The 14,205-nt window shown below is 41.5% G+C and overlaps 1 protein-coding gene across 2 annotated transcripts in view; it reads right to left on the bottom strand.

Annotated features, from left to right (window-relative positions):
* parp4 (poly (ADP-ribose) polymerase family, member 4) overlaps positions 1-11,725 on the bottom strand; it is a 140,600-nt gene extending 128,875 nt beyond the window's left edge. For both annotated transcript variants that reach the window (XM_060826065.1, XM_060826067.1), the window contains exons 1-4: positions 11,554-11,725; positions 9,044-9,176; positions 3,341-3,527; positions 3,085-3,151 (exon numbers count right to left, since the gene is read on the bottom strand). In XM_060826065.1, coding sequence (XP_060682048.1) covers positions 3,085-3,151; positions 3,341-3,527; positions 9,044-9,169 — 380 coding nt within the window. In that variant the 5' untranslated portion in view covers positions 9,170-9,176; positions 11,554-11,725. The remainder of the gene's footprint in view (positions 1-3,084; positions 3,152-3,340; positions 3,528-9,043; positions 9,177-11,553) is intronic.
* Between the last annotated feature and the right edge of the window lie 2,480 nt (positions 11,726-14,205).

The following is a 14,205-nucleotide window of genomic DNA, read 5'->3' as shown; positions in this document are numbered from 1 at the left end:
AACCTCTGCCCCCCCCAACCCCGATAATCTCAGGGCAAACATGGAACCTGGAAAAAAAGGTTGCAGTAAAAACTTGTCTGTGTGGCTGTGGCTGTGTGTATGTGTGCTATTTAGAGACTTACCCCACAAAGACAGCAGCAGCAGTCTTGTTGTTGGTGTACAGTCTAGCTGCCCCGAAGACGGGTCGGGGGCGGACAGGTGGGGGGGGGCGGTGTTGGATGGAGTTGGGGGTGCAGGGTTGGATGAGGTATTGGAACGGGTTGGGGTTGGATGGGGTTGAGGCAGGGGCAGTACTGGATGGGGTTGGGGGTGGGGCGGTGTTGGATAGGGTTGGGGGTGCGGGGTAATGCACAGGGCGGTATTGGACGGGGTTGGAAGTGATTCTGGGGGCAGGCGGGGGCTCACACGTTTTGTGCTGGGGGCAGGGGTAGTGTTGGAAGGCATTTGGGGGTGGGGGGGGGTCTACCACGCTATGTGCTGCTGCAGTCTCCTGAATAGGGAGCAGACTTTACAAAAAAACTATGAGCCCCAGAGGAAAGGCATTGAAAATCGATGAACCAAATAATCAATTATCCGAACGAAATAGTGCCCAACCATCTTGTTCAGATAATCGAGGTTCCCCTGTATTCGAAACTAAAAAAGTTCTTTACAGTCATAAGATTGTATCTGGAGTTATGTTGAAGAAGAAGAATGACTGAAAGCAAGTGTAAAAGTATCAGGATATGATTCCAACGGACGCCTGTGAAGCTGAACTTTATGTTCAATGGGAAAATCAAGTGGATGGACGAGTTGGACCGAAGGGTCTGTTTCCAGGTGTATGATTGTATGACTCTTAAGAAAGAAGCAAGACGTGGCACTGTGGCTTTTTACAAAAAGCAAGATCAAGAATAAAGTATCAGAGGTTTAACAACTGTATATGGAGGAAGGTTTGGAAATTTTATTAAAATTTATGCATAAAGTTTATAAGAAAATAACCTTTTAAAATGTATATTAGGCATGGTCAGACATTGTTAAATCTAGAAAGCAAGATAGAAATTCTCTGGAAGAATTTTAAAAATCTTGCATTTGGTGTATTTGGGCATTCCTAATTCAGTGACTAGGAGAAAGCGAGGACTACAGATGTTGATAATGAGAGTCGAGAAGTGTGGCACTTGAAAAGCACAGCAGGTCAGGCACAGGAGAATCAATGCTTCTGGTATAAGCCCTTCATCAGGAATGGGGGGGGTGGGGTGCAGGCTGGGAGATAAATAGGAGGGTGCGGGTGGGGATGAGGTAGCTGGAAATGCAATAGGTAGATGCAGGTTGGGGTTAATGATGATAGGTAGGAAGGAAGATAGACAGGTAGCACAGTTCCAGAGAGAAGTGCCAAGTTTGGGGGGGGGGGGGGGGGGGGGGGGGGGGAAGGGAAGAGAGAAACGAAGGGGAAAGAGGGACAGAGGGACGGACGAAGATGAGGAAACTCGTGAAGCGACATTGATGCCATGTGATTAGAGGGTCCACAAAACGTGGAAGGGGAGGTGTTCTTCCCCCAGGCGTCAGGTGGCTTGGATTTGGAGGTGAACAGAACATCCCCAATTCCTGATGAAGGGCTTACGCCTGAAATGTCCTCCACCTTGGTTGTTGGCTGACTGACTGCTCCTGGGAGCAGATACGGTGGAGGTGGAGGAACTGAGAATACGGGATGGCATTTTTGCAGGATGTAGGGTGGGAAGAGGTGTATGTTTGGAAAGAGAAGGTGGTGAAATTGAACAGGCAGAGGATTAGCAACATGAGAGAAAAGATGTAGAAGGACAAAAAAAAAGCAGCATAAAATTATGAAAGCGGACTTTGAAGTGAACATAGTACTCGGAAAAGATCATAAAATTATGAAAATAGTTCTGATCATAGGAGGGGGGAGATCTTGTAGTCAAAAACAAGTTAGAAGAGCAAGTAAAGATCATTCTTTGTACAAAATTGATGGCAATGGAACAGGTTGGGAATGCCATGAGAAATAGAAACCCTTATGAAGAAGAAGTTTTAGGACCTACAAACAAATTACAAGTAGATAAAGGCTGCCAAACAGAGTTGGAGAGCTGGTAAGAATTTGGAGAATACACTGAGGTACCAGACAGGGGACAGCCTATCCAGACATATGAACATGCAAAAAGTGCCCCCTTATGGGGGCACAACCAGACTTGTGATGTAGGGTTTCAAAGAGGAATTCGGTTATCAAAATTTTTTAGAGGAGATTTGAGGGTATGAATTTTATGGAAAATAATTCAAGTGCTATCTCCTGATCTCTCATTTATAAAACACAAGTCAGGAATGTGATGGAATGTGTTCCACCTACCTTGATAAGTGCAACTCAACAATGCTTAAGGAATTCAACAACATCTAGGACAAGGCAAAAGTGAGGACTGCAGATGCTGGAGATCAGAGTCAAGATTAGAGCGGTGCTGGAAAAGCACAGCAGGTCAAGCAGCATCCGCGCAGCAGGGAAAAAAAAAGAGAGAATAAAAAATTCAACATTTCGGGCAGGAGCTCTTCATCGTGGATCCTGATGAAGGGCTCCTGCCCGAAACATCGATTTTCCTGCTCCTCGGATGCTGCCTGACCTGCTGTGCTTTTCCAGCACCACTCTAATCTTGAACCTAAAATCTAGGACAAGACAGCTTGCTTGATTTGATACCCCATTCACTAACTGAAGTAGTCATTCCTTCAACACCAATGTCCAGTGGCATCTTTCTTTGCTATATGCAAGATGCACTACAACAACTCACCAAGACTCCTTTGACAGCTACTCCTACCATTGAGAAGGCAGCAGATATGAGAAAACTACAGCTTTAAGTACCCATTCAAACCACACGATCCTGATGTGAAAACTGTATCAATATTAAATTCACAGTCAACGGGTCAAAATCTTAGACCTCCCTGATAGCATTGCAGGTACACCTGCAGCTCATGGATTGCAGTGGTTCAAGAAGGCAGCTCACCACCACCATCCCAAATGGTAATTAGGGACATTAGGCAAAAAAAACAGAATGAATGCTGGTCCATTAAACAGTGTCCACATTTTATAGAATAATTTTTACAAAACTAACATACCGAAAGCTTTCTGCATCATCTTGCAGCTCCTCATGTGGAGTTTCCAAGTTCAGTTGCACCTCTGTTGCTGTTGATGTAAATTTTCAGGATAAAAATGTCTGTATTTGCTCATGTACTTTTATATTCATAAAGAAAGAACTTGTATCTGAATCAAGTTGCAACTGTGCCCCAGAATTTATTATTAATTTTACCAGTTCAATGCATATATGGACAGTCATACAACAGACTTATAGCCCAGTTTTCACAGTGTACCTACCATCACGATGATCAGGTGTACGAGATGTTGGTTCACTTGGTTTGTAGCAGCTGACATCCAAAAGTTTACCTTCTTTAATGCAGCTAGGCACATAATCCAGATTTACAACAGGAATATTATATTTCTGAATGGCTTTCAGCCTGCAAGAACTCAAAGAATTGAGGTCTGAAGTGATAACGTGAGTACACTGTAAATTTAAAGAAAAAGACTGTTTTCAGAAGCAATTTCACTTGAAAATCATCGTGACCAGTATATTAAACAATCAAAGAAGGTTTTAAGAATATTTCAGTAACAAGATAAGTTGTTATCTATCAAATATTCGATTGTACATTTTCTCCACTTGGTTTGATTTGACGCGACAGTTTCACCAAGGATTGTGGAGGGTTGTAATTGGGGAAATGAGAGAGTACTGTCACAGTTAAAATGTGTTGTGCATATGATGGAAATTGGAACATATTTTATGTATACATACGCAGGAGTAAAATTATATCTAGTTCTGATGAATGGTTAGCAACCTAAAATGGTAGCTGGAATTCTGTTGCACTAATAGGAATCGTGCCCATTCACTGGAGAACCTGCAGGGAGGGTACAAGCTGGGGCATGGGGTCTCTGACTGGCTTCTCTTTGAATAGACTTTATTAGTTTTTACCTGATCTCTTGGAAATGGTTCAAAATTTTCTGCTGCTATCTCAAGGATTCTCAGGTCAAGACGTGTGCAGGCTCAAAGTAAAAAAATAATTGATTTAAATCTCATATGATTGAGGATTACTGTGATTGTTGACTAGTAGTCAGCTTGAAGGCCCCTCTAATTACTGCAAATCAGTTTTATTTCCTTTCTTAAAAGGTAATCACAATTGCAGCATCTTAGAGATTTATTGGTGAGCTCTCCTTCCAGATGAGGGAGATTGGAGTTATGCATTCATGCCAAGAGCACTTTTGTCATATTTTAGTTTGTGGTGAGGACTTCATCTACAATGGCAGACGTATTGATTCTCAGCTGTCAGATGGCCTCATGTCAGTTGCAGTTATGCTAGATGAGCACCACTACACTATTCTTAGCTCTCAGTGAAATAGTCATTTGAAAGTTTGGGCTATGGACCGACTTGACTATGTAAAAGAATCTACTTGGCTGTCAGTAACTTGCTCAATTTCCTACGTTCTTTTCATAATCATCTGTTGTTTAACATTTTCTGTTGGACCTCAATTTTTGTGGACCTATTTTCACTCGGTCAGGTTTTGGTATTCAGGGCAGCCTTGGACTTACAAGTTGATCCATCTTGGATATCCTAGTCATGCTTTCCAAGCCAGTTTCCTTGTAAAGAGATCTAGACTCTCCTTGCGGGTACTCTTCATGATAGATTTAAGGGCTGACCAGGTGATCTGCACATTCTGTAGTCCTCATTTATTAGGTTAGATACTGTGGGTTTTCTTTGCAGAGTGTTTAAAATTTATCAACATTCTGTTTCTAGAGGCAGTGTTTCTACTGCTGCTGACATTTCTGGCCAAACTAGTGAAGAATTCCTGAAGAAGGGCTCATGCCCAAAACGTCGATTCTCCTGCTCCTTGGATGCTGCCTGACCTGCTGCGCTTTTCCAGCAACACATTTTCAGCTAATGAAGAATGAAGACTGGATTAGGCAGTGGCTGGTCCAGCAGTTGTTTGCTCCTGTCATGTGAACATCTTTCCAGTCCCTTGTTCAGACAATAGGGAAACCAAGTACATGTCAATATTCAGAATGAGAGTGTTGCCATGAGATCTTATATTTTTCTCTCTTATGAAGTACTGTGTTTGTTACGACAAGACATTTCATCAGGACAAGGACTCTTCCCTATATCTTCCTTACCAATAATGCTTTTTCAAAGGTTTGTGTCCCTCCAAACTCTGGCATTGAAGTAATAAATGAGAATCAGTTTGTCTCCCACTTGGAAATGTGACAATGATTGATCATGACCAGAATAGAATTTCCTCTGATCTAGAGTCGGAGGTTGCCATACAGATGGTGTATTGCTTCTGCATTCAGAACAGCCTCATAAGCCATTTGCTTCTCCCAATGAGGAATTCAGTGGGGCAGCCAACTAGTTTTTTTCTTTAATCTGCGAAACCAACCCCTTGGACTTGACATTGATCCTCAGACCTACCCTTCTAAAAGACAGTCTCTGCCATGTGTCATTTAGGGTAGTGATGTCAATATTATCATGCTGTAGTTCCTGGGCTATGATATTCAAGACTGTTTTTATTGGGGTCACCATTGAGGGTCCTGATGTTCTAGGACCCAAACTTCACTGGGCTCAAATTCTTTTAAAACACGAGGAAGGCCAATGCCCACCTGACTGCCTCAAAGTCCTGGCAAAGATTCTTTATCCAATAGCAAGGATTGCTGAAATAATTGGAAACCAGGCTCCGCTGCATGTACAAGGACTAACACGCCCACATATGTTGCTGCCCCTAATACTTCCACCATCCTAGGAATACACAGTCCGGTTTTCTTGTGGAATGGTGTTGAACTGGACAGTGTGTGCCAAATCATTCACTGCTAAAGTCTCAAAGATAGATTTTTATCCATTCAGGGATTTGGAATTTATTGATTGGGTCAGCATTTATTGCCCATCCTGAGTCAGTGGTGGTGAGCTGTCTTCTTGATTCACTGCAATCCATTTGGCGTAGATAGACAGTGTTGTTTAAGAAGGAAGGACATCCAGAATTTTGAGTCAGTGACAGAGAAGGAATGATGATGTATTTCCAAGTCAAGATGTTAAGTGGCTTTGAGGGGAACTTGCAGGTAATGGAGTTTCCATTTAACTGCTCCCCTTGCCACTTAGAAGACAGTGATCATAGGATTAAAGAGTCTTGGGAGAATTTCTACTGGGCATCCTGTAGATGATACACACTGCTACTGTTATGTGTTGGTACTGGAGGAAGTGAATGTTTGAGAATGTGGTACCAAGTAAATTGGATGCTTTATCATGGTGTTAACCTTCTTGCTTTTGGAACTGCATTCATCCAGGCAAGAGGGCAGTGTTCCATCATGCTCCTGATTTGAGAACTGTAAATGGTGAACAGGCTTTGGGAAGTTATGAAGTGGGTTACTTGGTATCAGATTATTTCTTGTAAATCTTCTCTGTACTCTCTCATGAGCAATCCTGTGATGTTGTGACCAGGACTGTATGCAAAACCTCAGTGGTCTAACCAATGTTTTATACAGTTCCAACATTACATCCCTGCTCTTATATTCAATATCTCACCCAACGAAAGAAAACATCCCATATTTCTTCTTTCCACCTTGTCTACATGGGCCTTCAGGGACTTGTGGACATGCATTCCAAGGTCTATCACTTCTTCCATCTCTCTCAATACTCTCCTATTTATTGTTTATTCCCTTTCCTTGCCTTCAGGCATATAGCCTCACTTCTCTGAATTGAATTCCATTTACCACTTTTCCACTCAACTGAAATCACTGATATTTTCCAGCATTTGACAGTCAACTCTTTACTATCAATAACCTTGCAAATTTTGTGCAGTCTGCAAATTTCCTAATCGTGCCTCCCACATTTAAGGCTAAAATTAATAAATATCTTAAATAGGAAGAGAACTAACACCACTGGAAACTGTCTTACTAATGCTGGACTAAAAGGCCTGCAGACAACATCTGCTGTGCTACCTTCATTAATCTGCCTTTTTACTTCCACAAAAGGAAACTAAGTTAGTCAGACAAGATCTTCCCTTAAAATCTTACTGAGTGTCCCTGATTAATCTGGGCCTCTATGTGACAGTTAATCCTATTTCTCAATGCTGATTCCAGTAATTTGACCACTACAAAAAGGTCAGATAACCAGCCTATAACATTTGGCCTGTCCCTCACATATTCTGCAAATAATGTATAAGACTTGTACTTTCGGTAACTTGCCTGAATCTGCTATTTCCTCCCAGCTTCTTCTTTTTAAAAGCAGCCTAGGATATAATTTATCCACCCACAAGGTGGTCAGTCCGTCCAGGTATTTCCCTTTTGAATCTACATAATTTAGATTAGATTAGATTACTTACAGTGTGGAAACAGGCCCTTCGGCCAAACAAGTCCACACTGACCCGCCAAAGCACAACCCACTCCTACATTTACCCCTTCACCTAACACTACAGGCAATTTAGCATAGCCAATTCACCTGACCTGCACATCTTTGAACTGTGGGAGGAAACCCACACAGACACGGGGAGAATGTGCAAACTCCACAGTCAGTTGCCTGAGGCGGGAATTGAACCAGGATCTCAGGCGCTGTGAAGCAGCAGTGTGGCACCACTGTGCCACCATGCCAGCCCTAATTTATCTAAATAATTCATATCACTTCCTATTTGACTAGAATGTCTGCATCATACCTCTTTTGTGAGGACAGAGGAAAAAGAATACTTAGTTAGAATCTGCACATATCTTTTGCACCCACACATATTACAATATAGCTCTCACATAGGCCAATTCTTTTGAGTCATTCTTTTGCTCTTTAAAATGTGTTGAAAAAAGGATATTTGGATTTTTCTTAATTCAACCAGCCATTATTTTTGTATCCTTTGCTTTCACAATTGCCTTCTTGCTTTCACAAAGGTGTTGCAGCAAAAAAATTGTTTTTCAGCAATTTCTTAATATCACATTTTCATTATTAACCTCAAGCTATTGTCTCTGTTACACATTTGTAGAGGTGGTTTGCCCAACAGCAGGTTGTTCACAGGGCTGTTCTTTTCTTCCTGATCCTGTACCTTTTCTGGCAGTTACACATAGCAGTCTTCCATTTTCAGTGTCAATGAACAATGAGCCACAATACGTGGAGGTTTCCTGTTGCCTTGCACCAAGGCTGGTATCCCGTCACCAAGTCATCCTTTATATACTTGTACACAATACAGTCAGCTTGGAGTCAGTTGCCTGAACTGAGGGGGATCTAATCCCCTGGTCATATGTTTTTAAAGGAAAAAATAAACAAAACCAATAAAGAAACCCAAAAAAAAATACAAATATCTTCCCTAAACAAGGGAGAAAAGACCAAGAAATCTCCTGGTTATAATCGATCAGCCAGGGCTTTCCTGATTGAAAGCAGTTGTTAACCTGGGCCAATGACCTCATGGTCAATGAGGTCAACCTGGTTCCAATCACTACATCTTCCTTAAAGGAAACAGAAGTAGTCTTACTAAATAATTTTTTGCTTGTATGCAGTTGATGTCCTCTGAGGTACTAGTTCTTCTGCCACTAAAAAGTTACTAGTTCTGATCTTAGTCATGGCTCATAACACTGACCATGGCACAATTTAGTTGCTGCAGAAATGAACATTCCGTTCCTAAATTATAACTACTAGTCTGTATTGTGACTAAACATCATGTACCCACAAGTCCTATTTCAACACTGCTGCAATTACAAATTATTAGGTTACCATAATGCTTGATGAACAGAACATGTCTTGCTTTGGGGTTTAAATTAACCAATTGAATGAACTAGTAACTTTGCATCAATTACTCCAAAAAGACAGACAAGAAAGAATGATCTGACATTAAGTGCATAACACATTTTAAAGATATTTCTAAACAATTTGTTCAAAGATGTTACTACACACCTCTGGAACAGGTGAGACTTGAATCAGGCCTCCTCGCTCAGAGGAAGGGACATTACCACTGCACCACAACAGCCTCTATGCTAGATTAGCATATATGCCAGTGCTTAAATCTTACCTGTTGATTGACCACATAAGCTATTATTCCATCATTGTTCTTGATAGCAGTATTCAACTTATTTCTCTCTTTTACTGGCAACTCCTTCACATTCAGAACCACCACACAGTCAGTAAATATGGCCATGGTATACCTGCCCAAACAATTCAATTTCTTTGGAATTATTTTATATCAAACAGTAACTAATATCTTTAAACAAAACTGTAACTCTACAAAGTATTGTTCTAAAATTATTAGAGTAGGTAGTAATATTGCACAAATTATTTCATAAATAAGCTTTTGGTACAATTTGGTACACAGGATTGCATTCTTAACATTTACTCCAATTTAATCCCTGGTATGTTATAAGCTATCCAGGAAATTTATTCAAATTTGGAAGCATGATTGTATGGAAGCATAACTTATAGTAAATCAACTAAGAAAAGATGTTGTTGTATTCACTATCCTGGGCACCTCACCATAAGCTTTGCTACATATCAACACCAGATAAGGTATTGTTCAAGGCACAGGCCCTCAGCTTCATTTTATAGTTAAATTGTAGCTCCAAAAAGTCAATGTTTCTGATGATTCATGATCTTATGAGTCACTACAAGCTTTTGTTTGCTTTTCAAATACACAAGTGTCCAATAATAAAAAAGGTGTCACTATTGAACTAAAAACTAGAAGACCATAAGACGCAGAACTAGAGCACTCAACCTACACAGTCTACTTCTCCATTCAATAAGATCACGGCTGATGTGACAACACAACTCCACTTTCCAGCTTTTTCCTCATAACCCAACTACATTCCAAGTTTAAAGTCATGTAACAAAACATTAACAATAGTGTTCATTGAGCCTTTCCTGAGACATTTCACTTAAGCTCTTCATAAAATATCACTTCTTCACTGTTTCTATAACAGAGCACCACTACTGGCAGGAGTATATAATTACAACTTAAATTGAAACAATGCAAACTTTTTATGAACGTGGAGATTGGCATTCACCACTGGCTCAGTGGTTAGCACTGCTGCCTCACAGCGCCAGAAACACGGGTTCGATTCCAGCCTTGGGTGACCGTATGTGTGAAGTGTGCATCTTCTTCCCGAGTCTGTGTGGGTTTCTTCGGAATGCTCCGGTTTCCTCCCACAATCCAAAGATGTGCAGGTTACAGTGGATTGGCCAAGTTACAGGGATGTGCAGGCTGGGTGGACTAGCCAAGGGAAATACAGGGTTAAAGGAATATGGGTGGGATGCTCTTCAGAGGATTGGTATGGACTCGATGGACCAAATGGCTTGCTTCCACGCAGTAGGGGCTCAATGTAACTACAGCCTTTTTTGTTCCTTAGTTCTAGCCAAAGTGGTTCTCTCCTTAAACCATCTGAGGTATATTTTTTCTCTGTAGCACTACAATGTTCTCCTCAACCAACTTTGACAACCATTTCTTTACCGTACCTTTTTTGAACAGCTGGTACCAGCAGTACTTTATGTCCAGTTCACTGAGCCACATCTCCATTATAGCCACAACATTATAACTTCATGGGACAATCTACACCAGTAACTCAGCAATTTTAATCAACCATATTCTGTGAAATCACATCATTGCATTTCTGATTCATTTATTTCTGTAACTCCACTTATTAAGTTGTATTCTCTCTTCCAATACTGTCTGTCTCCCCCTGTGTTGTATGCATGCTAGGTGGGTAGATAATGGGGAACCCATATGTGTGCATCATAAGAGAATCAATCAGTCCAAACATTGGGGCACAGATAGCTTTACACAGGGCACCTCACACCTTCAATGCATCATCTGAGCTGACATGGGACCAGTTATTAAAATTCACTTGAGAAAATGTTAACTTTAAAAAACGTTTTGGGTTTACATATGAAAGAACTGAAACCAACATGGCCACGCTGAAAGATGAGGGACTTGACAAATAATCCAGGTATTTTTCAATACACAAATTTCAGATGCATCACACTATAAACTTTTGCCATACATTCTGTGTCTTAGGACCTTATACTCCACAACCACCTGATGAAGGAACAGCGCCCCAAAAGCTAGTGCTTCCAAATAAACCAGGACTATGATCTGGTGTTGTGATTTTTATCAAAACTACAGGTAGCTTCCAGTTTTCTGCCGCCCCCTTTCAGTGCAGACTGGAGCGATTCAGGAAAGTAGCCATTCGGTACGAATAATAATAAGTGCGCACTTTGCCAGCAACGCCTATTTTCCATGACTTGAATATAAACAATTTACCGGAAGATAGAGAGATGGAAGCACAATAAACGGTTTATGTACCCTATCAGAAACAAGTCCTTTTGTAGATACAGTCTTTTTTAAAATTATGAGACAGAGGAATTTGTCTAAAAAAAAAACTTTTAGACTTTCACTCGACTTTTTTTTTGCATGTCGATCCAGTAGCCACAAAATCAGGGCGGATACTAAATATCGCAATTAATACTTCTCTCTGTGCCACCTTATACTTAGCTCTCAAGACGTCCAGCAAACTTAAAATTGTGATGTCTTACCTTGACTACTTTTCGTCGCGTTGAGGCAGATAAATATCAGATACTAGGATGTGGAACAAATCACAAAAATGCCTTCATCCTCTACTGGTAATTCAGGAAATTCTGCCTTATCCCGGATGTAATGTCAACTCGTCTTTTCTGCAACCGGATCAACCCAATATAAGGAACATCATGAAAAAAAACGCTGGCAAGGATGGATAAATGGTTGAATCATACTGCAAACACCGACCAAACAAACAGTCAAATAATGGAACAAGCAAAAATCAAAAATTGCTTAAGAAACTCAGCAGGTCAAATAATAGGCGAAAATGAGGTCCGTAGATGTTGGAGATCAGAGTCAAGATTAGAATGGTGCTGGAAAATCACAACAGATCAGTTAGCATCTTGGGAACAGGAAATCGACATTGTAGGCAAAAGCCCTGAATCAGGAATGAGGGAGGGAGCCCACCAGGGTGGAGAGATAAATGGGAGGGGGGTGGGGCTGGAGAGAAGGTAGCTAAGATTGCAATAGATGGGTGGAGGTAGGGATGAAGGTGATAGGTCGGAGAGGAGGGCGGAACAGATAGGTGGAAGGAAGATTGGCAGGTAGGACAGGTCATGAGGATGGTGCTGAACCGGCAGGTTTGAACTGGGGAGGGGAAATGTGGAAACTGGTGAAGTCATATTGATGCCCTGGGGTCGAAATGTTCTGAGGCAGAAGATGAGGCATTCTTCTTCTAAGTGTTGGATGGTGAGGGAGTGGCAATGGAGGAGGCCCAGGACTTGCATGCCCTCGACAGAGTGGGAGGGGGAGTTGAAATGTTTGGCCATGGGGTGGTGGGGTTGATTGGTGCGAGTGTCCCAGAGATGTTCCCTAAAGCACTCTGCGAGAAGGAACATCTGCACTTTATTTTCCTGCACCTCGGATGCTGCCTGACATGCTGTGCTTTTCCAGCACCTCTCTAATCAGGTCAAAGAATAGAAACAGAATAGCAGGGAAGAACACAACTGAAAGTTTCTCCATTCGTGACACAGACTTGTGCACAACAAGCATTAAGAATCTAATTAGATTGAAATTTTGGTTAAAACTTAAAATGACAATCGCCTTTTTTTTACAGTTTAAATTTATTACACTAAACCCAAAAGTTTCTGCAACAAGTTTCTGGTTCATCTTTACAATTTATTACATTAAATATATTTGCTTATTGGCAATGAGGAATCTGAGTGTTGTTAAAGTGGCTGTGTACACGAGTTATTGCAGTGACAGTTCCCCTCGGATTCACCCAGACACATCATTGGAAAAGAAAGAGAATGTTTAGCATTAAGAATATATGGTAGGATGGGAAAGGGGCAACAATATTATTGACTTTCCACACAACTTCTCTGTGTCCAAGTTGTCTAAATTCACTCCACAAATTTATATGTGTGTCTGTGGGGTTTTATGAGTGTCTGTGAGTGTGTGTGTAGATTAGATTAGATTCCCTACAGTGTGGAATCAGGCCCTTCGGCCCAACCGGTCCACACCAACCCTCCGAAGAGTAACCCACCCAAACCCATTTCCCTCTGACTAATGCACCTAGTACTATGGGCAATTTAGCATGGTCATTTAGACTGTGGGAGGAAATTGGAGCACCCGGAGGAAACCCATGCAAACACAGGGAAAATGTACAAACTCCACACAGGCAGTCACCCAAGGCTGGAATCGAATCTGGGACCCTGGTACAGTGAGGCAGCAGTGCTAACCACTGAGCCACTGTGCCACCCAAAAGTGTACAGCCCTGGGTGGGCTCAACCTTTCAGTTAACAGCCAAGCATGCTAACTGTTTGCACCACAGAGACTGCAGGATGGGCTGGTGGAACGAATGGATCATTGGCAGTGGTGGGATGTGTATGTGTGAGAATGGTACACTACAGGCGACCCCAATTTACTACACATTCACACTCACACACACACACTTCTACAGACTCATACACTCAAGCAGATGCTCTCTTATACACAAGGCCTTTCTCACACGCTCTCATACACACCCACACTCACACCCATACATGCACCCTCTTACAGACTTATACTCCTTTGCACTCACACTCACACACATACACAACACACTCTCTCACTGACACTCATAGCCTGCTCTCTCACACACACACACACACGTATAAGTTTGTGAAGTGAATTTGTACTAGCAGAATTACATTTTACTTTGCTCAAGAACTGCATAAGTCCATGTAAATTCTGTAAATCCCTTTTTAGAAATAGAATCAGTCTGAACATTGGGACATAGACAGCCTCACAAAGGGCACCTCATACCTTCAATGCATTATCTGAGTTGACATGACATCTACTGTTAAAATTCACTTGAGAGTGTAACTTTAAAAAAAAGTTCTGGATTTACATATGAACGAACTGAAATCAACATGGTCATTCTAAAAGATGAGAGACTTAACAAACTTTCCAGGTCTTTTTCAATATATAATTTCAGTTGCATCACACTGTAAACTTTTGCTGTAAATTCTGCGTCTTATGATCTTATAGAGTCATACAGATGTACAACATGGAAACAGACACTTCGGTCCAGCCCATCCATGCCAACCAGATATCCCAACCCAATCTAGTCCCACCTGCTGGCCCCTGGCCCATATCCCTCCAAACCCTTCCTATTCATATACCCATTC

Source organism: Hemiscyllium ocellatum, chromosome 6 (genome assembly GCF_020745735.1).
Source record: "Hemiscyllium ocellatum isolate sHemOce1 chromosome 6, sHemOce1.pat.X.cur, whole genome shotgun sequence".
Taxonomy (NCBI): Eukaryota; Metazoa; Chordata; class Chondrichthyes; order Orectolobiformes; family Hemiscylliidae; genus Hemiscyllium; species Hemiscyllium ocellatum.
This window is presented reverse-complemented; position numbering and strand designations above follow the sequence as displayed.